This window comes from Triturus cristatus, chromosome 8 (assembly GCF_964204655.1).
Source record: "Triturus cristatus chromosome 8, aTriCri1.1, whole genome shotgun sequence".
NCBI classification, from domain to species: domain Eukaryota; kingdom Metazoa; phylum Chordata; class Amphibia; order Caudata; family Salamandridae; genus Triturus; species Triturus cristatus.
Window position 1 is genome coordinate 80,839,484 of NC_140591.1, and position 26,647 is coordinate 80,866,130.

The following is a 26,647-nucleotide window of genomic DNA, read 5'->3' on the forward strand; positions in this document are numbered from 1 at the left end:
CTACGCGGCAAGAGTGGTACTTTACCTGATAATACTTTTTTGGCAGTCTACGCGGCAACCCCACACACTCACCTACTCCCTGCTGACGAGAGGCAACTACCTCGAAACACGTGTCCAGGGATGGCTAATGCGACACTTACTTTCTTCGAACACTTTTGGCACAGGCGTAATCGCCGTCGCCACTACATGGACCACAGTTCCTTGGGGTAACATGCTGGTAGGACGAGCGGAGTGCGGCCAATCGGATTTTTTGTATTAAGGCTCCCTTGAGCCATTGTGCCGATGAGGCCCGGTTCAGCACCTGCGCGCCATGAGTGGTACTTTACCTGATAATACTTTTTTGGCAGTCTACGCGGCAACCCCACACACTCACCTACTCCCTGCTGACGAGAGGCAACTACCTCGAAACACGTGTCCAGGGATGGCTAATGCGACACTTACTTTCTTCGAACCCTTTTGGCACAGGCGTAATCGCCGTCGCCACTACATGGACCACAGTTCCTTGGGGTAACATGCTGGTAGGACGAGCGGAGTGCGGCCAATCGGATTTTTTGTATTACGGCTCCCTTGAGCCATTGGGCTGACGAGCCCCGGACCAGCACCTGCGCGCCATGAGTGGTACTTTACCTAATAATACTTTTTTGGCAGTCTACGCGGCAACCCCACACACTCACCTACTCCCTGCTGACAACAGGCAACTACCTCAAAACACGTGTCCAGGGATGGCTAATGCGACACTTACTTTCTTCGAACACTTTTGGCACAGGCGTAATCGCCGTTGCCACTACATGGACCACAGTTCCTTGGGGTAACATGCTGGTAGGACGAGCAGAGTGCGGCCAATCGGATTTTTTTCTATTTCCTTTGATGTTGAACTGTTTGGATGTGACTATCAGCATTTTGAAGATCTATGACACAAAGGCAGATGTATTTCTTTACGTGCAGATAGATTTGATGGAGGGAATTCTGAATACTTTATTGCTGAAAAAATTGTTGACAAACTGAAGATCTAAAATACTGTCAATATTGTTTTGTCTGGCTTCTTTTTAAGATCAGGCAATATCTTGATTCATTTCCTTTGTCCTTTTGGTTTGATGGTGCTTTCTCTATTGCCCACTTTTTAGTAAGAGACGAGTTTCATCTTTTATTAAGGACAGCAGAGGTTTTGACTTCGGTTTCGGTGGAACAGGCAGTGGAGAAGCCCTGAAATTAACGGAGTATCCTCTTTGGATGGTGTTTAGAACCCATATGTCCACTCCACAATTTCCACTCTTCCAAGCAGGACATCACATCTCCTCTGAGAGGAGTGGGTAACTGTAGGAGGGGTGTTAAGTTATCACTGTCACTTGCCAGGCAAATTCCTCCCTTTTGAATGGGATGTTTTAGGATAAATGATCATCTGTTTCTAGCACTGCCTCTGGTATTGTTCCCTTTAAGTTTGCTCAATCAAACCATCTCAAGGACATCACATCTCCTCTGAGAGGAGTGGGTAACTGTAGGAGGGGTGTTAAGTTATCACTGTCACTTGCCAGGCAAATTCCTCCCTTTTGAATGGGATGTTTTAGGATAAATGATCATCTGTTTCTAGCACTGCCTCTGGTATTGTTCCCTTTAAGTTTGCTCAATCAAACCATCTCAAGCATTGAACCGTCTGATAGATGTACCACCTATTTTTGGTTCTATATTGATGTATGGATGTTTTTTTGCACTTTCAGACCAGCAGCCTTTAAGGTCTCTGTTTAATTTTTCTTTCTAAGCATCTATTCTTTTGTGTGTTGTCTTAAGAGTACTGACCCCAGAAATGTCAATTTGGCATCTTTAGCTGTGCCTTGAAGAAGATACGTGTAGCCAATAAAATGAAAGTTCAATTCAATTCTTGACCAGTTTTGACACCAATGGGGAATGTGCTGACTTTGATAGTGACTACGTCAACGTTTTCTTGGGTCTCTGTTGGGTGGTGGCAAACGGGTTGATTTCGATCTGGCATGAAGTGTCATGGCTTAAGGCAAAGGAGATTTTGCCACTGTTGATCTTGAATGTTTTGACATCGATGACTTGGAATATTGAGGGTTTTGATGTTGAGTCGCCACTGAGTCCTTCTGAGACGCTGAACATGTTAAGACTGAGACCCTCTGCAGTGGCGACTTAAGCAATTCAATTCTTGACCAGTTTTGACACCAATGGGGAATGTGCTGACTTTGATAGTGACTACATGAACGTTTTTCTTGGGTCTCTGTTGTGTGGTGGCAAACGGGTTGATTTCGATCTGGCATGAAGTGTCATGGCTTAAGGCAAAGGAGATTTTGCCACTGTTGATCTTGAATGTTTTGACATCGGTGACTTGGAATATTGGGGGTTTTGATGTTGAGTCGCCACTGAGTCCTTCTGAGACGCTGAACATGTTAAGACTGAGACCCTCTGCAGTGGCGACTTAAGACTCAGCACTGATGTGCTAGGACATAGAGAGTGGTGTCTTTTCCTTTCTCTGCTGCTGGACTTTCTTTCTCTAGATCCCACTCTGTGGGAGTCTTTTTGAAATGGTGGCACACTTACAGGGTCATAGTAATATATGATGCTGGTGTGAGCGGAGCGAGAACAATCTTTAATGGTCCAGCAGGGAGAAGGAAATATTCTCCCTCAAAAGTCAGAACTACACACACTAGTATATCCTGCACCCATAGTTTAACCTTGTTATTTATTCAAGAACAGCTGCTTAGTTTTTTGTTAGACCCTCACACACTTTATTAGTGTCATGCTTCATTATTGGGTTTCATCCTGGCCCCTAAAAACCATGATGGGCTCCTCCATTTTTCAGGGAGTACTTTGTGATATTGTGGAACGGGGAGTAAAAAGATACAAATTGTGTGAGATAACCCCAGTATCCCTTTATTATAGGGAATCTCGGACAAGGTTAAAAATGATAAATTGTAGCTGTCCATAGGGAGATTAGCGGCCTAAAACCTCTCTTGTCGACATGTTTCAGCCTCTTCTATTGGCCTCTTAGGATCCTAGGCTTTCATCAGGACGTTCGGAAAACACACCATTAAGCTCTAATGTGTAATCATGTCCATACTGTCTGTGTCAATGCAAGGACAACAAACACATATAATCAGGTGGTCTTACTTCTCATGAGTCCAGCACGTATTAGTGCCATAAGCGTTACTCACTATTTGCCTCTTTATTTATGCCAAGGGTGTCATGTCAGTGATATACCTACTCATGTCCCACTGTCTTCCGGCTTGTGACAGAGGCTTATCTGAGTGGTAATTGCCTGCAAGAAAGCCCTGTGGTTTGGATGGAGAGGGTAAGGCTCCAGAGAATATATGAAGGCAGACATGGCCACCTTACAGCAGGACCCTAGAGTAAAGAGGTAATGGAAGTGGTGAGCCTGTATGAGGAAGCATTACTTGAGTTGAGTTTTCAGTTTCTTTCCCAATTGTAGGAGGTTGCTTGTGTTCCAGTTCAGAGAGGACTTGGCCTGGCAGTTCAGGCAGGACTATTCCCATCTGAGCAGGGCCAAGACTGTTTTGCGTATGGCTGGGTCCAAACTTAGGTGGAATGGTAGGTGAAAAATAATGGATTGGGATGCGGCCTGAGCAATTGCCAGTGGCGGAGTGAAATCAAGCCTTCCATCCATCACTTTGTTTTTTGATGCCCTTTTATGGAAATGAAACAAACAAAATTGCAAAATTCTCAAAACCCTATTGTAAAGTTTGAGTATTTTTTAAGTTTCAACCTTTGAAGCTCACACTATATAGGGATTTGGATAGGCCTTAATCCAAAACCCTCTCATCATCAGTACAAAACAAATCTGTATCCATGGTCATGGAATTAAATTATTGTTTTCCTCCAATCGTTCTCTTCTTGAGTTACATCTAACACCACTTGAGGAGATTTCACATGCTGCTCCCATACAGGTTTCAGAACAATTCAATTTGTTCATAAAGCCTTCCACACAGGGCCCTGATTTATCACAAAAGTTGGTGACTTTACAAGGCTTTAAATCCTTATGGAGCTCCAACACTCCTCTTTTCGAAAGACACATCTTCAAGAAACACAAACTATATTTCAGTCTTTCACAGGGAGTGCTTCCAAGATCTGGAACGTAATTTGTATGAGATCAGGACAATCCTATGCCATGGAAGCTTCAAGAGACAGAAACACCTACTATTGCACATCAATTTCTGATGTAAATTGTTTGACACATCCTGTATTTATGAGGCTATAATCTTCTTTCTGAAGCAACACTGAAACCGTTATATATATATGGGTATTTCGCTAGCTGTATGTGATATAGGTACCCTGACCGTAACACAGCATGTTTTGCTTAATTTGTACATTACTATGTAAAACTACTGACATTTTTGCCCTGTATGAGATCTACTGTTTAATTTGCAAATTTGAGGTATAGCATTTATTGCTGTTCTTCTGTATATATTGTTTTGCTACTGTTGTACAGCACTCCCACACCTCATGGCCATTGTTCATGTGATAAGAAACTGCTAATAAATAAATGCAAATTAGTGGGGAAACTGTAAAACCCAGAACAAACACAGATGCAATGAATAAACACTGGACTATAAAATACACTCTACAGATGTTTTATCCCTGGTCTGACACTTCATCAGAAACCCAATCATCCACCCATGACTGACAATGTGCACACCAAGGGCAACTACGATGGACAATGATCACAAAAAGAAGAAATGCAGAAGGCACTTGACAACACATTGTCCATTTTGAAGGACAGAACACTGTGGTACAAAATATACAGTTTTGGTACACCATGAAACTGTGGTACAACTCTTACTTTAAATTGGTAATTCACAATATAATAAGGAGAAAATAGACATGACAACGAATTCTGGAATGTGTACATTGCAAACATTTTTAACAATTAAGACTGGTCTATTTTAAGGTTCATTGACAACTCACGGAGTAATCATACATCATTTTGATGTGAACTACACCACAGGAGTGGGAAACCTTAACTAGTCTAGGGTATAAGGATTCATCATATTGTGTATTGAGGAGAAGGACTGGTCTATATTAGCCTTACACTGTATAGCAGCAATTACATTCAAGGTGTAGCTATAAGATATTGTCATTGAAAGTAAGCTATGTGCAAAGGGGGACCTAGGTTCTGTGGATTCATCATGTGGCTTATCAGGGAGGAGGTTGGCTATGATGGAGGTTACTTCTACTCCAAAAGAGGATTAAGGTGGGGCAAGGTGGATGCAATGTTTGTTAGTACAATATGATTGCTTCCTCTAATGTCGAAGCAAATACACCATTGTAGTGATGTGTGTCTGATGCAGGCCTAAATCTGGTGATGTATCTTGTTGCAAATTTTACTCTTATAATTCGATGAAGATATTAAAGCAATCACAGAGTATAGGCATCCTTCAGTTCAGGGCATGGCACTTAATCTTAAATTTTAAATTTTGTCTGATGTCCATTGAAATGCATGCCCCAGGCACTGGAAGCCAGGAAACCTGCCATTGGCTAGTGCTGCTTTATGATACACTAACCTGCTTAAAAATTTCATCCTCTTCTCGTCGTCGCCTTTGTTCCACTTGGCGACGCCCACTCTCCTCTGCTTCCCGTATGCGCCGCTGCCTTTCAGCCAGCATTGCAAAGGCATGGATCTTTCGCTCTTGCTGTAGCCGCACCAGCTCTTTGGAGAGGAAATCAAACATGTCCGAGAGGGCTCCTCCTTCTAGCTCAGACAAGTGATCATCCAACACCGACAGCTTGAGAGAAACAAATTTGTACAGGTGTCAAGTACATTTGTATAAGGAATGGACATTTTATCACAACACTTTCTGTGAAGTTGCTGCTTTTAACAATAAACTTTGGTTAAATATCAACCTTTTGAAGTAAATGGTAACATTTCTCCAAGTTGAAGTGAATACAGTATTGTGTTTCCTAGTTGATTAGGAAGAACTCAAGAAAGGCAGCAAAAGATACCAGATAAAAGAAGCTACTCAAGATTTCACATTTCAGAGATATGCAAAACATTTAACTATGGTGCCTGTAAAATGTTTTTGAGCTCTGCATTAAAAGTTCCTTGGTGCTGATAGTAAGGTCAAGGACCTCCTAAATTATGCCAACCTTGTTACTCAGGTATACGGCTGGTTGCACAAATACTTCAGGCAGCTGCTAGATTATGCCAGTGGTTCTTCTTAATATTACTAGTGGGGTACTGCTCAATTATGCCTTTAGTGCTTCACAATCACGTCTTCGGTACAACCCAAATCATTCCTGTGATGATCCTCAATCAAGCAAATGGCACTCCTCTAGCAAAGCAAGGGAAGCATTGAGAACTGGAATATGGAGAGAGATATCTTGCAAGTTCATGAACACCGTTCATCCAATACTCTGGCTCATTCCCTCAACAATCTACGCTAAAGTCATCAGTTTAAGTTTTTTTCCCGGTAAATGTTGGGAGCTCTTAGATCTGAAATTGCACTTACCAAAGCATTATCGTTCTGCCTAGGCCCGGTCAAATCTTTTTTTGAAACTGGAACTGTTAGACCTGTCAGCCCTAGGGTGGTCTCCCCCTCTATGTTTGATCGTGCCTCATTTTTTCTAGTAGCACCCTAGCTGCCAGGAGCTGGCTGGAACCCCACAACAATGTTGCGACACCAGCCGGCCTTTTTTGTCCCATAGGTAGAATGGGGAAGCTCCTGGAATGTGCTGGAACCTTCTAGAAGGGAGGTGGGGTTTTTACTTTTGCCTCCTTGGACAGAGGTCACCTGACCTAGGGCTACTTAACAGAGGGAGGGAACATTTTCTAGTCAGTTGGCCAGTTGGGGTAAAGCAGACCTGGAGAATCCACGCAGGAGTTTTAGGCGGTAGGGCCTAGCCAGGGACTTATGCCTCTGAAAGTGACAGGACTTAGGTACTGCCTTTTAAGTGAGTGAGGGATCCTGTACAGCCCACTGATCTAGCCCGGCGGTAGGAGAACCCAGGGGCCTTCTGCCAAACCTGACTAGGAGGGAACTAGTCACCAACTCAATCCCTACCCCCAAAAAACAGAACCCCTAAGGGCGCCAGAGACATCTGCGCCAGTAAGATTGCTGGAACTTCATGCTGAAACTGAATGCTGAAACTAAACGCTAGAACTTCATGCTGAAACTGAATGCTGAAACTAAACGCTGGAACTTCCTGCTGAAACTGAATGCTGAAACCTAATGCTGAAGCTCCCTATTTAAACCTAAGCTGAAAGTGACTGCTGGACTGCTGGGGGATCAACCAGGTGCTAGCGCTGTGACCCCTGCGCTCCCCGACCTTGCCTGGGATCCCCCCCGAGTCAGTCCCACATCGGGCGCTGAGCCCGCCGTCGCCCCTGCTTAATTTGTCACCCCCTACTGGCGCGGGGACCAGAGGCGCACTCACCGCCGCGGCCCAGGAGCCCGAAGTCTGCCCCTCATCGAATCGGGGCCCGCGGAGAAGCCCGGGGCCCCGCTCATGCCGTCGCAGCTGCTGCGCGAGTCGTGGAAGGCCGTGAAGCCGGCTCCTGCACCCACGTGACGAGGGCGGACTGCGCGTCGCCGCCCCCGCCGCTGAGCGCTCTGACTGCGGGGCCGGAACAGTGAGGATCCCCAGAGTGTCTGCCTGTGGAGGACGCCGAGATCAAGGTAACCCCCGGGGGCTGGGAGGTAGCGTGGCCGTGCTGAGGCCTGGGACTCACCCCCCTGCTCCCCGGGAGGTCTGAGGAGGACCCGGTGCGCCCCCTAACGATCGGGAGCGGCACCGCACTACTTGCGACCGCTTCCCGGTGCCCAACCGAGACTCTGGTTCCCCTCCGTGGGATTGCCCCCTTGCTTCTAGACTGCCGCGTACCAGGGGCCATGTGCTTAAGGCCTGATTATTACGAGTAGCGCTGTGTTCTCAAGTTCTGCGCTGAAGTGCTTAAGGCCTGATTATTACGAGTAGCGCTGTGTTCTCAAGTTCTGCGCTGAAGTGCTTAATGCTTGATTATTACGAGTAGCGCTGTGTTCTTAAGTTCTGCTCTGAAGTGCTTAATGCTTGATTATTACGAGTAGCGCTGTGTTCTTAAGTTCTGCTCTGAAGCGCTTAATGCTTGATTATTACGAGTAGCGCTGTGTTCTCAAGTTCTGCTCCGAGGTGCTTAATGCCTGTTTATTCCGTGTAGCGCTGTGATCTCCAGTTTTGCTCTGAAGTGCCAGCGGTGTCATGTGTAGCGGTAAGCCCGCAAGTTGTGCCCTGAAACGCTATTAGTTTCCCAGGTGGGGCGCTACGTTTCCCAATCCTATGTCGAAGCGCTGATAATTACGAGATACCGTGCAAGGTGCCCACGGCGGATTGAAACGCTAGTGGTGGGAGGGGCGCAGCACGCTGGTTAACCGCTGTGTTTACCGCTCCCCCAAGTTCGCCAGGTATTGCCAATGGAACTATGATGAAGCGCTCTTGAATCTGACGCTAAGGTATACAGGTGTTGCCTATTGCATCATAATGAAATGCTGGTGAATCTAACGCTAATGTACTCAAGTAATGCCCATTGCCATCTGATGAACTGCATTTGCATCTAACTGCTTAGATAAACTTGATTGATTTTCATTGAACCTACTGTGTGGCGTCCATTATTGTGTGCGTTTCCTGCTTCAGGGGATGTGTGTGTTGTATGGTCGCTTTACACTTAAGCCTTCGGGTGCCCACCCGCTCGAGTCACGTTACCCCCTTAGGGCCCGGTGACCCCAGGTCTTACAGGAACATATTGAATCGCGCCTACCTGTGTGGCTCATTTCATGTATTCCAGTAATCCAGAAAAGAGTATAGATTATGTGCTTGCCGAAAATGGTGATGGCGCAACACCAGGCCTTAATTACATGCACATCTGTGTCTCCCTGGAAATGCAAAGCTCTGATCCTCTTAAGCACTGAGAACAGTAAAACATCCTTAGTAATGTCTGTCACCTTGGTACCAACCAAGGCTAGTGGCAGGCATCATCTGACCAGAGGTCAGTAATTAGCAAGTAAAGAATTGCTGCCTTTTCAGAAGGGTGGCTTCCACTATTGAACACGATTGAGGGCACTAGTCCCTTTCATTTTAGGTCTCGGCTAGACAGAGCTAGCGCTGTCTCTTCAAGACATGCTGTATATACTTTGTGAAAGGCACACAATTGATGGACGGAATGCAGAACAAATTAAAACATTCACCCCCAGTCAAGAGATCTGGGTTAAATCCATCATTCTTTTGCTCACCATGCCACCCCAGTTTAGACCTGGCCATATGCAAATCAGTCTTGACCCTGTGGCTCATGAGAACAGTCCGGCCCGAACTGCCGAGCCAAGTCCTCCCTGGACCGGAAACAAGCATCCTAGGATCGGTTTCGGGGTTTCACCCCTCTTCAGCCAGGATAACTTGATTCTAGTGGCACAGTGAGCCCAGTACCCATGTCTGGGCATACTTGGCGCACTTAGGGTGAGAAAGCAAAAGACACAAAATTGATGGACGGAATGCAGAACAAATCAAAACATTCACCCCCAGTCAAGAGATCTGGGTTAAATCCATCATTCTTTTGCTCACCATGCCACCCCAGTTTAGACCTGGCCATATACAAATCAGTCTTGACCCTGTGCCTCATGGGAACAGTCTAGCCCGAACTGCCAAGCCAGGTCCTCCTTGGACCGGAAACAAGCATCCTAGGACAGGTTTCTGGGTTTCACCCCTCTCCGGCCAGGATAGCTTGATGCCAGTGGCACAGTGAGCCCAGGACCCACGTCTGGGCATACCTGGCGCACTTAGGGCGAGAAAGCAAAAGACTGGTCAAGACTGATTTGCATATGGCTGGACTCAAACTGGAATGGCACGGTGAGCAAAACAACTATGGATTTAGGCCCAGATCTCTGTACTGGGGTGAATGTATGCCATTGTTCTGCTTTCTGTCCATCAATTGTTCTTTTTGCATTCTTTTTGTATATACTTTGTGGGCTTCAGTCCGCCCACAGGCTTCCCATTTTCTGGCTCCATCTTCGCTCTCATATTCTTTCTCCCCATTTGTCAATGGCCTTAATAACTGTGTGTCTGAAAAACTGCACCAATACCTGGTCGACTCTGATCTGACCTCTTCCCAAGAATTGGGAACGAAGGCAGACAAATGGGTTCGCACCAGGGTGAGCAATAAGTCTCATGGTGGGGCTGACCAGAAAAAGAAAGATACATCTAAAACCCAAGAGAAAGATGGGGAGAAGCCTGAAGAAAACAAAAAGAGTCTTCCATAGGTCCACAAATATCTTCCTCTGGGGGTGGTTAACAATCCTCCTCTTCCACTCGTAACAAATATCCTTGGTGCTTTGATTGTAAGCAAAAGGCCAGAGGCTCAATGATTCCAACTGTCCTATGAAAGGCACCAAGACTGCTACTACTTCCCCTAGTGCCCCTAACAATAGCACTAGTAGGAGTAAACCTCCACAAGGTTCACTTTGGGAACTACAGTGGGCACTGGCCTAGTCAGAGAAGTCACTGAGGCTGTCCCAATATCAGAGAGTGGCATTGATCTTGCCACTTTGGCTGTCTGACCTATAATATGAGGAAATACAGGCAGTTATCCCTCATAAATGGTATGGAGGCAATAACTTACAGGGACACAGATGCCAGTGTCACCATGGTGACTGAAAAACGGGTGTAATCAGAGAAATACTTACAGACGCTATCACTAATAGCCACCCTATGGCAATGATCAATCTCAGCTGGGGGTGGGGAGGTTTACTGGCCATAAAAAGGCTGTGGTATCTTCTAACATTCATGTAGAATGTCTACTGGGCAATGATTTGGAAATGCCAGCATGGGCTGAAGTTGAGTTGAGGACTTGTGCAGCCATACTTGGGATCTCTGAGGCAGTGCTTATGATGACTAGAGCACAGGCTAAGAAGCAGGGAGATCAAAGAGCAGTGGAGCCTGGAATAATGGCCCAGACTGCTACCGACAACAGAAGTAAGAAGGGCAAAAAGTTATCCTTCCACCACGATTCATGTGAGGATCTGTCTTCTAAGGAAGATGATCTTGCCCCTTGTGAGGGAACTGCCCCAGAGGAGTTTGGGCCTGACCTGGCAGAGCTGCCGGGAGCAGGTGAACCCACCAGGGAGGAATTGAGTCTGGAGCAGAAATCCATCCCCTCTCTTGAGAGCCTTAGGCAGCAAGCTGCTGCAGGGGATATCAGTGGGAGGAGATTTTCAGGTAGAGTTGCATGTCATCGGCATACATATGGAGGAGAATGTTCATTGAATTTAGTGCATTAGCTAGTGCTTCCAAGAATAAGTTGAAGAGTATGGGAGATAAGGCGGACCCTTGTGGGACCCCCAGGGAAACTGGCATGGTCTGGGATAGAGAGTGGTTCACCTTTATTCTTTGGGATCTGTGATGGAGGAAGGACAAGAACCATTGCAATACCAGACCAGAGAGGCTCATCCTGTGCTTGTTGTGATTTACAGTGTCGAACGCTGAGGAGAGGTCAAGGAGGATTAGGAGGCAAGATTCATTTGGTCGAGCATTTTTAAAATGTCATCCATAACGTGAATGAGAGCCGATTCAGTGCTGTGTCCACTCCAAAGACAGATTGGTGTTGGTCTAGGTGTTGGAAATTCTCAATGTGAGCGCAAAGTTGTGATTGTAAGCATTTTTCAAGGAGTTTGGCCAGAGTAGTGATGTTGGAGATAGGGCGGAAGTTGTTAAGGTTGGTACTATCAGCATTCGATTTTTTTAGTATAGGTGAAACCTGAGCTCAGGTATCATACCTTGAGTCAGCGAAGTATTGATAATCTTTGTCCAAAGGGGGATGAAGACCTCCTTGATTTCTTTGAAGACGGAAGGTGGTAACGGGTCGCTAAAATGATTGGATGGGTTGATACTCTAAAGAATCTTGTTAATGTCACTTTCAGTGAAGGGAGTAAAGGTGCCCCATGAGGCATCGTTCTTGGTATTCCGACTAGTTGGTTCAAGCTGATCTAAGAGGGCCGGAGGGTGCGCAAACCAATAGGATGACAAAGAAGCCTTCTTAGAACCAGTTCGATATTGATAAATCTTGATTTCTCAGTAAAGATAGCAGCCAGAGCTTCACTTGAGGGTGGGCTGAGATCTGGATCAGGGCGATTGGGAGCTTCCACCGATTGTTGTTTAACAATTTCAAAACGTTTTATGGGGCGATTAGAGGCATGATTGAGTTGGGATCTCAAATAGTTGGCGCTCTTGATTTGTTTGTTATAAGTACTCCTTACTGTTCGAAGGACTTTTAGCAGATCCGAGGATGGCTTGGATCTCCAGGATCATTCAATTGCCCTTAGGTGGCGTCGCTCAGAATTTAGGTTGTCATTGAACCACGGTTTGGAGATTTTTGTTGAAGCATTTTTTTGTTGGAGTGGTGCAATGGAATGCATGATACTTGAGATGGTAGAGTTGTAAAAGTCTGTGAGTAAATGAACCTCTGACGTGTCAGCTTGAGAGGAAAGGGCAGATTTACATTGGGTTGCTAGTTCAGCTACATTGATATGTCTAAAGTCCCTTTTCCATATCTTCAACTTCTTCGGTTGAGCTTTCCTCAGGGACACCTCCCGGTTAATATAAAAGATGTGGGTCCCTTGCTCACTTTGCCACTGGATTCAAGCTAGCCTGGCTGACAAAGGGTGTTACCCAGAAACCGGTCCCAGGATGCTTGTTTCCGGTTCAGGGAAGACTTGGCTTGGCAGCTCGGGCTGGACTGTTCCCATGAGGCACAGGGTCAAGACTGGTTTGTTTATAGCTGGGTCTGAACTGAGGTGGCAAAGTGAGCTAAAGAATGATGATAGATTCAACCCAGATCTGTGACTGGGGGTGAGTGTCTGAAAAGTTTCAGCGCTCCGTTCATCATCGTCTTGTGTTTGCTGAGTCCATGAAAAAGGCTAGCAAAAACCTTGAGGCCAGCCAAGAACTTCAGAAGTTATGGCATGAGCAAAAGATTGTTCTGACTGTTTACCAGCCAGGGCAGAAAGTATGGGACTTGGAACCTGTGGCCTCAAGATACCTCCAAGACAAGTGGAGTGGCCCCCATACCATCCTGGAAAATAAATGTGAGATCACCTACATGGTGGGACCTAGATACTGCTAGAAGACCTCAAAGGGTGTTTCATGTGAACCGCCTAAATCCTTACTTGACAGGGCTGACATGAGCCTGCTCATGGATACTGATGAGGGACAGGAGGAAGAGAGTGACCCTCTCCCTGATCTCCTCTCATACTACCCTGTTGATGGTACAGTTGATGGAGTGGTCTTTGCAAACAGCCTCACTGAATAACAAGCTGACTTCAGACAGGTTCTCAGTCAGTTCCCTGAACTCTTTTCCTTGACACCCATTCAGGCTACCTGGTGTGCACATGAGGAGGACACAGGTGACAGTCTGCCTGTGAAGAGTAACATCTACAGGCAGCCGGACCATGTCAGTGATTGCATCCTGACAGAGATCCAAAAGATGTTGGAGTTAGGGGTCATTGAGCCTTCAGACAGCCCTTGGGCTAGTGCAGTAGTCCTTGTGCCAAAACTTCATTCCCAGGGCGGAAAGAGAGGGATGAGGTTGTGTACAGACTAGAAGCCACAATGCAGTCACTAAGATTCTCATCCTATCCCTAGGGCAGATGATTATGGCTTCTGCCAAGAATCTCAGCACCTTTGATCTGACTGCAGGCTATTGACAGATCAGGCTCACTGAGGATGCAAAACCTAAGACAGCGGGCCCGATTCACAAAAGTTATTTGAGACAAAATCCTAACGTTACGACTTTCGGTATTCATAAAGGGCATACAGTTAAACTTAAGTTTTTGTCTTAAGTTTAACTTAAGACCAAAACTTAAGTTTAACTGAGAAAAAATCCTAACTACTACTCCTAATTGCCCTTTGTGAATACCGAAAGTCGTAAAGTTAGGATTTTGTCTCAGATTACTTTTGTGAATCGGGCCCAGCATTTTCAACCCCTGGAGGACACTTACAGTTTACTGTAATGCCCTTTCATTTGAAGAATGCACTTGCCACATTTCAGAGGCTGGTGAATAAAATTCTGTCAGGTCTGGAACATTTTAGTTCAGTATATCTGAACGATATAGCTGTCTTTAGCTCCACCTGGCAGGATCATCTGGTCCACTTCAGAAAATGTACTTGAGGCCCTACAGAAGGCAAGCCTCACTATCAAGGCCAGTAAGTGCCAGATAGGGCAGAGTAAGGTTGTACACTTGGCCCACCTAGTAAAAGAAGTCCAAACCATTGTGAATTGGGTTGCTCCCACTAACCAGACTCAGGTCAGAGTTTTCTTGGCCTTCTTTCTTTCTTCTACAGAAAATATGTTAAGGGGTATGGGTCCATTGTGACTCCCTTTAATGACCTCAACTCTAAAACGATGCTTCAGAAGGTGAATTGGACAGTTCACTGTCAAGAGACCTTCGATGACCTGAAAAAGGGTAAGTCCTCATCTCCCATCCTACAGAGTCCAGACTATTCTAAACAATTAATTGTCTAGACAGATGCCTCTGAGATAGGAATAGGAGCAGTGTTGTCACAAGTCATCATCAAAATATCTTTATTCGGATATTGAAACATCCAAGAAAAGAACAATACATTTACACATTTAAAAATACAATAATATGAGCAAATGATCTTAAAATAATTAAAATAAGTCATTTCTACAGGGTCTGTCCGGGGCCTTAATAACAGGGTTACACGAGGACTTATAAAAAGGCTGCGAATTCATAGAATTTTAAAGTGCAGGGTGCTAACAGCTATAAGGTACGAGATACCAACACAGTAAAATTATTTAAAATGCATGATCATAGCCAGTTTAAAACAATACTTTATAAAATAAGCTATAACATATTAAAACATCATAAAACATCCCAAATACACTGTACCATACAATTCATAATTTACATACATCCTCGGTAATGTCTACTGTTGTGTGCAGAATATATACAAGTTTTAAGAGGGAACTTTAATCATAGAACCCAACCCTCTGTGCCCAACAAGCGAAGTTGCTTACACCTCACGTCTAGACTTCCTTAATTTTGCAGCTAGTCTTAAAAAGTTCACGGTGCAAAACAAGGTAAGGGGTTCCGAGGAGAGTTTCAGGTATAAGAGTGCTACCCTAACTTGGGTAAATTTATTCACTCTTAGGATGGTTTTTAAGAAAACTGCCCGCGGGTATTCATATAATGGACAAAAGAATACAAAATGGAGGGTATCCTGCGGAGATCCCAGATCGAAGCCGCAAGGACCCTTTGATCCAATGTCTCTTGTGAACCCTGCGGGGACAGCTAAGATGTGATGTAAAAGATCCAGTCTGAATCTGGTCATTAAAAATCTATCATTTTTATTATATATCTGCGCCAGGTAAGGTTCTAAACCTGCAACAGATTTCGTTAATATGTGTGATCGCACTGACCCTTTCAGTATTTCACTGTCTTCCCGGGCGCAGGCTAGACGCCTGAGGTATTCGGCTTTTATAACTACTTTTAACTGGGGCGTCAGGGACGTGGGCTCATCAAAACAACTAGCAAAGCCCAGCCACTTCAACGTGTCCTTCACATATTTAAGCCACGGTATCCTATGTCCTTTGTCCCTATTAATACAATCTTTGATTATTTTTCTACTTAGACTAGCCTCAGGGTTGGTCCAAATTTTAATCCAACACATTATTGGTTTAATGCTTAGTCTATCAGTAATGTAAGGGAGCCCTAGCTCCTCGTGAACAGTGTGGGCCGGAATACTTTGAGGGACTTGCAGAATCATTCTAAGAAACTAGTTTTCCTCCAGTTGTATCATGGAAGTGTTTCTGAATCCCCAAACCTCACTCCCGTACATAATTTTGGAGCAACAGATTGAGTTATATAAATTCAATATTTCATTCAGTGACCAGCGGCCTAATCTCGTAGCTCGATTCATAATTGAGCCCATTGTACTCGACTGTTGTTTACATTTTTCTGAGATTAGTGTATTAAAATTGAGGTGTTTGTCGAAAATTATCCCTAGATAATTGAAGACCTCGACCTTCTCTAATTTGTGACCCCCAATTTTAAAAATAAAATTCCTCGTTGGTCTTTTTCCTGCTTCCATGACGTATGATTTTGTTAAATTGGGAGATAGGTCTAAATTTGCCATGAACCCACAGAAGCCATCAATAAGAGACTGCAGTCCCCTCCCTGTGCGTGACAGGAGTACTGCGTCGTCCGCGTATAAGAGGACAGGTATGCTTCTATTGGCCACTCTAGGACAATCTACCCCCAGCTCTCCAAGTGCTTTGTCCAAACCATTTATATATAGCGTAAATAAAAAGGGCGCCAGGATGCAACCTTGTCTCACACACCTAGTACATGAGAAATGGTCAGTAAGATTCCCCTCATTACTGTATCTGACCTGGGCTGTTGTGTTCATATGTAATGTTTTTAAAATGAATATCAAACCTGAATCGACCCCTAACAGCTCTAAAATCTCCCACAACTTTTCCCGGTTAACCCGGTCAAAAGCTGCTGTCAGGTCCATGAAGGCTAGAAAGACTGTCCCCTCGCCTGCCACGGTGTACTTTGCCACCAGGTTGTAAAGGTTAAGGCATTGGTCCGAGGTGGAACGGCCCATTCTAAAACCGTACTGGGTATCGGTAATGATTTAATTTTCCTCTGCCCAGTCCATTAGGCGGTTTAGGATTACCTTCCCTAGAACCTTTGCTGACACGTCAATTAGTGAGATCGGGCGATAACATTGAGGGTCGCACTTGTTGCCCTTTTTAAATAGGGGAACAATGCTAGCAGTTGACCAAGACCTGGGCATTCCCATTTCAACTGCCGTGTTAAAAACTCTCGTGAGTATAGGTGCCCACAGGTCGACCTGGGACAAAAATTAGTCGGGGGGGATCCCATCCGGTCCTGGGGCCTTATTCCGTGTCAGGGCGTGTATTCCATCTTTAATCTCACCCACTGTAAACTGCGACCAAGAGCTTGGTAAAAAGCCCACATCTGTAATTTGTCGGGCAGTGGGGCTGCCATGATTATACAGATTCTTAAAATGAGAGACCCATGCTTCAGGCAGGACATTGCAAGCCACCTTCTCATTGTTCGGTGCCTGGAAACTGGGGTCATTAATCACCTTCCAAAATCTCGACATATCTCTCTTCTCAGCTGCCTCCCTCAAATTCTCCCAGGCCTCGTAATGGATAGTGTATTTCCTCTTTTTTATGGCCAGTTTTTATTGAGCTCTGCATTCCACTATCCTGCTCCTATCCTTAGGTACCGTTTTGAGTGCCCGTTTCAATTCTTTTTGGGCTCTGGAGCATGCTTTGTCGAACCATTTTGGTGAGAGATTAGGCATAGGCGATGATTTGGCCCTCAGTAACCTGTCAATGTCCCTTGCCATACTTTCAAAAGCACTTATCAGTTCTTTACCCTCAACTTCCTGGTTTAAGCACTTTCATATCCCACTTTCTGAGGATGCAATGAGTTTTTTATAAAATGCTTCCCCATCTATGTTGGTCCAACGTATACGCCTGCCCTGGTCAATTGCTTCCAGTGTTCCCCTCGTCATCCTAATCCTTGACTGCGTAGGTAAATCCAAATCTCTCAGGGACAACACCAAAGGGTTATGATCACTAAAAATACTGATTTCTATACTAAAATCTATGATCTTACATTTAAAACAATGTGAAACAAAGATAAAATCAATAATTGTATCCCTGCCCCTGCCTTTAAAAGAAGGATTAATGGTATTAAAGTTCCTGGGCTTGATTAAGTCCATCGTGGGGGCTAAATCATATATGCCCGGGATCTTACTTAGTTCGCTGCCTTCCATTGTGTGCTCTAAGTGCCAATCCTTTATAGATGGACAAGAGTCCCATTTTCCCCCTCCCCATTTCAAGTACGGGCATTGGTGACAGTTAAAATCGCCCACTAAAATCAAATTTGGGGGGCTATTTCCCCTGGCGTACAAGTCTGCCAATCTGTCCTTGAGCTTGTTCAACCTCTGCATTGATTGGCCCGCATTATAGAAGTTTATCAAAACAAATTTTAAGCCCTTCTTGCAATAACTGATACCCTGCATATTGTCCGAGCTCCAACCCAGGACGTCCCAGGACCCTTGTAGGGAGAGAGACACATACATTATTAAACCCCCTTTAGCTCTTCCCATTGTAGATTTTCGGGCGGGAACAAAAAACATTTTATACCCCTCTAGGTGCGGGGCACTACTGTCCGTCTCCCACGTTTCCTGTAGGCAGATAATGTGGAATTTTTGACACAAGTCCAACCATTCCTTGATGTTTAATTTGGTTGAGATCCCTGCGATGTTCCACGATACCACCCTAAGTTCCTCAGCCTCGTGATTTATCTCTCTCCTAACTGGGATTGCCTGTGTTTGAGGAGAAAGTCCTACTGGACAACTCATTGCCAATACAATACTCTTGTCTGGGGGGTTAAGCAAAACCTCATTTGGGTGGATATCGGATGAAAGAGGATTTCCCATGGGGCCCACAGTATCCCTTAGCATTGGGCTAGCTGGAAGAGGGGGAATCTCCCTGTTCGCGCCTTGGGCCAGTCAGTCTAGTTCATCCATCACTGCCGCATCAAACAATGGAATGAACCTGTTTGATACTGAACCCAGTCTGTTGGCCCTTGTGTTGGGAATTTCCCCTCTTCTGCGTGTCACTTGGCCTGACTCTTTTGAGTAGTCCCTCTGTCAAAAACCCCGTAACTGGAAATAAGCAATTCTTTTACCAGCTCCGGGTGTCTGAAATTAACAATAACGCAGTCTCCTGCAAACTTTTTCTCAGAGGGATCAACCCAGGCTACCCTCCTTGCCATAAGGATGTGGCTACTCTGTAGCTTAAACTCCTTCACATTGTTGTACAACCAATGATTAACCTTATTTATCAGGGAGCTTGTGGACTCTTCTCTATCCTGGTTATGGGCTGGAACCCCCGCTAAGACTATCGTGTAGGGACAAGAAGCTGGGGGTAAATCCAACGTCTGCAGCCCCGGTGTACAATGCACCTGATCATCTAGGGAGCTGTTGGCTGCTACGAGCCCTTTTTTACTACCCTCATGTTGTAGTCTATGGGGCACAATAATAGAGGGAGTGCCTTTATCCTTACTGGAAGTGGGATCAACACTCCGCTTATTTCCTGCCAACCTACTTCTGTTTTCACAGGGACTGACAGGGCAAGGTACGATCCCTAACCCTTCATGTCTCGAACTCAGTGGGGGCACTGGGGGTTCACCACTATTCTGTTCTAGAAGCCTACTAACTTTCTCCTCTATTTTCTTTATATGTTCCACTATGGGAGCCAAATGTTTAAGAAAAAGGGCTTCCAAATTGGCCTCTAATGTTTTCATTATCTCCCATGACCATTCCGCCCCATTTACAGGAGAGCGAATTTCACGGTGTTGGCAGGCTGACCTGTTTCTCCCGTCCTTAACAACTTTGGGTTCTTTTCTAGGCCCACCTCTTTTCGCTTTATTATCTATTCTATTTATGTTGGTCCCGCTACTTTGTGAGATAACCGTGGTCCTTGTGACCTCTGAGGCAGCAGTTTCTAGGGGAGAAACTGGCACCAATAACGCTTTTTTTGAGCGGGTAACCACTTCCCTTTCCCTCCTTATTAATGCATTGGGCTCCCTCTCCCCTCCAGGTGTAATACCCTCCTGCTCTTGGTCTGCCTTTGCCCCAGTGACCGATGTTTCTATCACCAGATTTCCCTCCAATCTCACAGGGGAGAGTTCATGTTGGTGAATGGTGTTTACAGACCCCTCCAAAATCAGTGGCTCTTGTTCCCCACGTACTGGCGTGTTAGTATGGACTTGTGCCGTGGTAACGCACTGGGTTACGCTATGGACAGGGAGTCCCTGACTTGCTAGGGTGCTTGCCCCTGGCGTGACACACTCAGCTATTGTCCCCAGCGACGAACGTTTATGTGCCAGAAGGGAATCAAGGGACAGCCTACGCTCTGTTAGCTGTATTTCGTGGGTCAACAGGGATTCGGCTCGTGTAATAAATGCATCCAGAGTTCCCTTTACACCACCCCCTGATCTAATTGGAGTTTTTTTGGTTTTCCCCATATCACAACTTCAGGCTCACAAACTTATATTGTCGTGTATCTACTTCCTTGGCCTACCAAATCTCCAGAAGACACTTGGGACTAACCCAGAGAAAAGTTACAATGAGTACTAACCAGCGCTATCAACCCAAGTTAACAGCCTGAAACACAAATAGCAATGCACCTTGACAGGCCCCCTACTGGAAGTTTGAATACCTGTATCTGGGGCTCAATGTGCCAAACAGTGGGTAGCCCTCGAGCCCCCTCCCTCGACTTGTCTCGCCAGTCCTCTTGTGAATACGAAGCTGCAATTGACAATCTTGTTTCGGGAATCGGCCCCGCCCGGCCTCCCTTGGCCCCTGACGGCCACAGACGGCCCACCCTTTGCCCGGGCTTAGCCCGGCGCCGCCCGCGCGCGTCCCGCAACGCGGAGGGAGCCTCTCAAATTTAAGCGCCTGCGGGCGCGCTGGTAGGCGGGACCAGGAAGTGCCGCCAAAGACTCTGGGGGCTGTAGTCCCCCCCCACAGCGGCCAGCGAAGGTGATGGCGGCGGGGGAGACCACAGCGTCACCGACCCAGGAGTGATGCCAGGAGTTGAGCAGAGCTTCAGGTGAGTTCAGCAGGTTCAGCAAAATGCCCCCCACAAGTCAATGAAGAGGGCCAGGACTAACCAGTAGCTTTTATCAGTAGAAGGTTGACCCCAATAGAGAAATGTTGGTCAGCTATTGAGAGGGAGGCCTTTGATGTGGTCTTGAAGAAGTTGAGGCCATACCTGTTTGGCACTCACTTCACTGTTCAGACAGACCATAAGCCCCTCTTATGGCTAAAACAGATGAAGGGTGAAAACCCCAAACTTTTGAGGTGGTCCACTTTCCTACCAGGGATGGACTTTTCAGTGGAATATAGACCTGGGAGTAACCATGCCAAAGCAGATGGGCTTTCCAGATATTTCCACTTAGAAAATGAAGACTCAACTGGGCAAGGTTAGTCTTATCTGCTTTCATTTGAGAGGAGGCTATGTAGGAAAGTAGGATCTTTCTGGCATAGATATGCCCACTTTTTGCCTGGTGTCAGTGTGTGTTTTTGACTGTAACTCACTGAGATCCTGCTAACCAGGACCCCAGTGACAGTGCTATCTCCTCTAAATTGTCTGGTTAGTACTTTGTACACCCCACAATTGACATAGTGAGGTACCATTATAAGTCCCTTGTATATGGTACTGAGGTATCCAGGGCATTGGTACTCCAGGGGTCTCCTATGGGCTGCAGCATGTATCGTGCTATCCATAAGAGCCCATGCAAACTGTCTACATAGCTGCCACTGCAGTCTGCATGACAGGGTGCATGCACCTTTCACTTCAGATAGAAGGTTTCTCTTATATCCGGTTCACTGCCCTTAAAACCTATAAGTCACCCCTAAGCTAGGCCCTTCAGTCCAAGGACATGGTGCCCAGTTCTAAGTGCGTGGATACCCCTGAACGAGTAGAGGTGCACCGACAAACCCCGGACTCCATTTTCTGGGATTTGTAAGTGAGGGACAGCACATATAAGTTAAGTAATGGACACTGGCAAGTCCTGATGTCGGACTACATAATGGCTCCTGAACCAGGTCATCTTTGGTATCAAACATGTTAGACTCATGCAACTACACCGATTCCAGTGCTACTTGAATGATACTATGTAGTGCGGGCTCCTTAGAAGACTCCCCAGTACCTACTTGTGTAGCATTCCAGGGTCTAAGTGTCAGCACGAGCTGCTGCCGAACCTAGACAGTGTTCTGCCCCCCCTGCTGATGAGCTTCCCTTGGGCAGAAGAAACTGAACAAAGGATTTCCTGTGGAGGAGAGGTGTGACCATCTCTCTTTTAGAATTAGGTAGAGTGGAGTGCTTCCGAGCGCCACCAGACTGCATTGGAGGGCACATTTGGTGACCTCCATTCATAAACCAGTTTTTCCCATTTCAGGTGTCCTTGGCTCCTGCTCTGGTGCGAAACTACACTAAGACAGGGGAGTGACCAACCCCCTGTCCAGCTCCTCCCTAGGGAGGTTCCTAGAGCTCCTTGAGGTCGCCACTTGATTCTGCCATGTTGAATCTTGGCCCAGCATGTGACTGGCTAGGACAGCTGAGTATCGTCCCTCACCCCCTTTGATAGGTGGGTCACCAGATAAGAGGTCCTTCCCCTTTTTAGGGTAACTTAAGGGCTCCCCTGAGGGTGGGTCCTTAGATTCATCCTGACAACAACTTCTGGAACCGACTGCCTGTTGCTGAAGATTGTTCAAAGACTCTTCTGCTGGTGGACACTGGAATCCTGCTGTTCTTTAAGCCAGGAACCACAACAAGACTGCTCCCAGTGAGAAGGATCTTGCTGCATCTTCGTGCGTGTGCCTCTCCAAAGATCTGAAACTCCGTTGCTGTGCGTCCTCTGAGTCACCAAGGACTCAGCCTGCATCCCAGCCTGAAGAATCTCCTTTAAAGAGTCACTTTTCCTCAATGTTGACGATCTGTTGCTAATCCTGGTGACCCATGGACACCGCCCGGCTCTGCACACATGTGGTGGAGTTTTGGCTCTCTATAGGACTGGCCAGTCTTTCCTGCAAGTTGGGAGACTGTAATCTTTCTCTAGCCGACGTAGACAGCCTACCTGTGCACCCCGTCTGTTTGACGTTACCAGGGCTTGTTGGCTCCTTCCATTAAAGATATTCAAGCTCCAAGTAGCCCCTGCCTCAGCACTGCACAGCTCCAAGCACATTGTCCTGACTGCATCCTCTGTCTCGTGGGCCTTCATCACCTGTGTGATGCTGGGGCTTCCTTGTGACCTCCTGTGCCTGCTGCCAAAGGGTCCATGAGGGGGCTCCAGCGATTCCTGCTGGCTCTCCTGCTTGCTGAGGCCAGCCCTGACTTACCCCTGCTGGGTTAGTCCCACAGACTTTGCTGGTCTGCAACAAAGCATCTTCTCCTGTGTACCGTTGTTTGAGTTTACCAAGGCTTGTTGGTGCCACTGCCGGCCACTGACCTTCCTGCACTTGTCGACCGGCTTGGGACAGCTCGTGAAAGGCTCCTGGGCTTCTGCAATGTCACCTGGTCTCCACAGCTGCTGTCTCTTCTTCACCGTGCTACAGTAAGTACCTTCAACCAGGGCTGGCATTGTGCTTGTGCGCCTTCTAGTCACCTCCTGGTGGTTTGGACTCCGGTCCTTCTGCTTTCAGGTTCTTCTCATCTGGATTCTTTGTCCTGGTTCCACTGGTATAGTCCATGAGACGCTGTAGGTGCTGAACTTCCACGACCCTCCATTGGCGTCTAATGAGGTTTCCTACACCACTTCACCCCATGCACCCAGGCTCCCTGGTGCAGGTATCCATATCTTCTGCGTATCCACAAGTGGGGTGACTCTCCAACCTACCTTGATCCAAGTGGTTCCTTTGGGGTCCTTTGGGAAGAGTCCTAGAACTAATTTTCCAACCGCGACTTACCTTGTGTTGTCCTATGGACATCTGGCCCAGTGTAACGCCTCTGCACCTGGGCATTTTGGGGTCCCTGGCTACTCACCTTGAGTGGTTACTTGCTTCCCCGGAGTCCTCCAACCTTGGGTACTAGTCCCGTTTTGGTAACCACTTTGCATTCCACTATTTTAGTATATGGTTTTCTCCTGGAGGGTCCCATGTGTTTTTCTATGCTACTTACCTCTTTTCTAAGTATTCCTTGTATTTAAGTGATATCTCTGGGTAGGAAATATACCAAGTTACTGTCTAGAGTGTAGTAATAAATATAAAGTATTTTTCTACTCACCTGCTGTGGTTCATTCTTGTGTGAAAAGCTTACTGACCGACTATAGTGGTACATGCTTTACACCACTCCTGGATAAGCCTTAGCTGCTCTCCACAGCTACCCTTTGAGAGCTTTGGTTTTCAGGGACCGTAAACACTATCACTGAGGGTTGCCTGGACTCAGTGCACAGTGCCTCACCATAGTTGGACACTATATACTGAGCCAGCCTCCTACATTGCTGTTCCCTGCCCGACCCCACACCCTGAGTTTGCATGTAGCCCATGTAACCCACACTCATTTCTGGAGGGAGGCATCCATTATCAGTGTGATCGTGGGAGGTGAAAGGGGACTCCCACCAGAAGGTTCTGCTGTTGAGATCACCATGGCAGCGATTGGATCGCAGCTTGTGAAAGATTCAGTTTGTCCTCCCAATGGTTTGAAAACTGATTCCATTGACCTTCTACAGTTTGTTGCAGACATTCCATATGCAACCTTGCGTGGGGAAAAATTAAAATGCAAAAGGCTATCGAGTCAGGAAGAGATGCCACTCCTCTGGTAGATGGATGTTTAGTGTGTAGCGTTTCCCCACTGCCTGGCTCGGAGCTAGTAAATGAAAAATAAAACAATGTAATTGTTTTAGTTTTCATTTTGAACCTCTGAGCCAGCTGGTGATGGAGGGGCGGAGCATTGGGATGAGGAGTGCAACCTGCACTCCACTCCCAAAGTGTGCATATGTGTTTTAGCCAGTCGTCTCAGGCCGAGCAAAACACACATGCGCACTTAGGTTTTCTCCAGCCCAGTTGCATTGAGCAGCTGGGCTAGAGAAACCCCACAGACTTCCTGGTCTGAGCAGGGCATCTTCCCTGCCTGCTCAGACTAATCCCCGCACTGCTCTCACATGAGAGTAGTGCAGGGATTGCAAGAAGTCCGTGACGTGGCCCCAGTGCTTGGTTGGGACCAGGAAGGACAGACCGAGAGCAACGCGGGAAGCAGCTCCAGGTAAGCCTTTACTTTAAATGAATTGAATTTAATATAACCCCCCCCCCACGCGCACCCTCCACCAGCTGCACCACCTCTTTATTGTGGCGGCCGCAACTGTTCAGAATGATTGAGGTTAGTCTCTCCTCTGTCGGATACACTCTTGCAGCTCTTGTGTCTAGACCAGCACCCAGATAATGCAGTATTTGGACTGGCTTTTGGACGGATGTTTTGAAGCTGATCTGGAGACCTAGATTTTGCAAAGCCTTGATGCAGATTTGGTAATGTTCTTCCGTCTGTGACTGGGAGTAACTTTTTATAAGCCAGTCGTCTAAGTAAAGTTAGACAAATATTCTCCTCCTAAAGAGTGCTGTACCGCGGCCATGCATTTTGAGAAAGTGTGAGATGCAGATTTTAAGACCAAATGGGAACACTTTTTATTGGTAGTGTTTGGAAGCCACTTGGAAGCATAGGAACTTTTGGTGTTATGTGGCGATCGGGATGTGGAAGTATGCATCCTGGAGATCGCACAAACACATCCAGTCCCCCTGATGTAGTTGTGGTTAGATCTTGTGAAGAGCTAGCATCCTGAACTTTACTTTCATATACATTTTTCAGGACTCAAGTCCAAAATGGGTAGAAAGTCTTGTTTGGGACCTTTCTTCCTCACCAAGAAATAGCAAGAGTATATTCCTAGTCCCTTTTGGGAATAAGGGACTTTCTATGGCCTCCTTTTGGAGCAGCCTGGCAACCATTTTGTAGGCGGTCTCGCTGATGACATGATTATTTTGTAGGTAGAATAGCGGGAGGAGGAGACTTGAAACGAAGTGAGTAACTCTTTTGAACAATATTTAGGACCCACTCGTATCTTATGATGGAGCGCTACTCATCCAGGTGTTTGATGATACTTTCACCCACCAGAGCGTGTAACGAAGAAAGGGGAAGTGAGACCTCATTGCTTAGCCAGTGGTTTAGTAGAGGATGCCGTTTGTCGTTGATCTCCTCTTCCACAAGCTGGTCTGGACCTGTTGATGTTGTGAAGTTCACCGAGGGGATTGAACCCTCTGTTGATAGTAACGTCTATCATAAGGTTTGTACCTTTTTCAGCACTCTGTTTTTCCAGACTAAACTAAAGTATTTACCTCAGTTTTCATTTTGGCCATTTCATCATCTGCATGAGTGCCAAATAATGAATTTCCCGTAAAAGGCAGATTTATAATTATGTGCTGAGCCTCTGGTTTTAGGTCCATGAGACTAAGCCAGGAAGACCTTCTGGCGCAGATGCCATGGGAATATCCATGCGCACCCAGATCTGACGCATCCGCAGCTGCACTAATTCCTTTTTGGATACTAATCCACCTTCATGCAGGATTCCCTGAAAGTTTTTCCTGTCTTCCTCAGGTAACTGCTGGGTACTTTCATAAAGGAAGCGGATGTCCTGCACATTTTCTTCCCTATGGTGTCTACCTGTTTGATGTCCTTATCTGAAGGGACTGATGATGATGAGGACATAGTGTGCGTCTTAAGAGCAGCGGCTATGAAGACTGAATCTGGTGGGGGATCAGCGCGTAGAAACGACAGGTCCTGGCCCAGAGCCATATAATTTTGAAGAATCCATGATGGCGTTTCTCTTAGAGAAAAGATAGAGTCAGGAAGAGTTGCATTGACAGCTCTAGAAGCCCTGGGACTAGAGGTAGCAGTGGCATTGATACCGCTCTGTGATGCAGAGTCTCGAAGATGACCGAAGACGATGTTGTAGATGCTGGAATAACAATGTTCAGTTTTGATGCACCTCTAATCAACACCTCGTTGAATGTGGTCTAGTCATTTACAGAAGAATTCCTTGTA

General features: G+C 46.3%; 1 protein-coding gene across 2 annotated transcripts in view; it reads right to left on the reverse strand.

Moving 5' to 3' along the window:
* CFAP91 (cilia and flagella associated protein 91) overlaps positions 1-26,647 on the reverse strand; it is a 587,002-nt gene that overhangs the window by 99,869 nt on the left and 460,486 nt on the right. For both annotated transcript variants that reach the window (XM_085621057.1, XM_085621056.1), the window contains exon 14: positions 5,532-5,753. In XM_085621057.1, the coding sequence (XP_085477183.1) occupies positions 5,532-5,753 (222 nt within the window). The remainder of the gene's footprint in view (positions 1-5,531; positions 5,754-26,647) is intronic.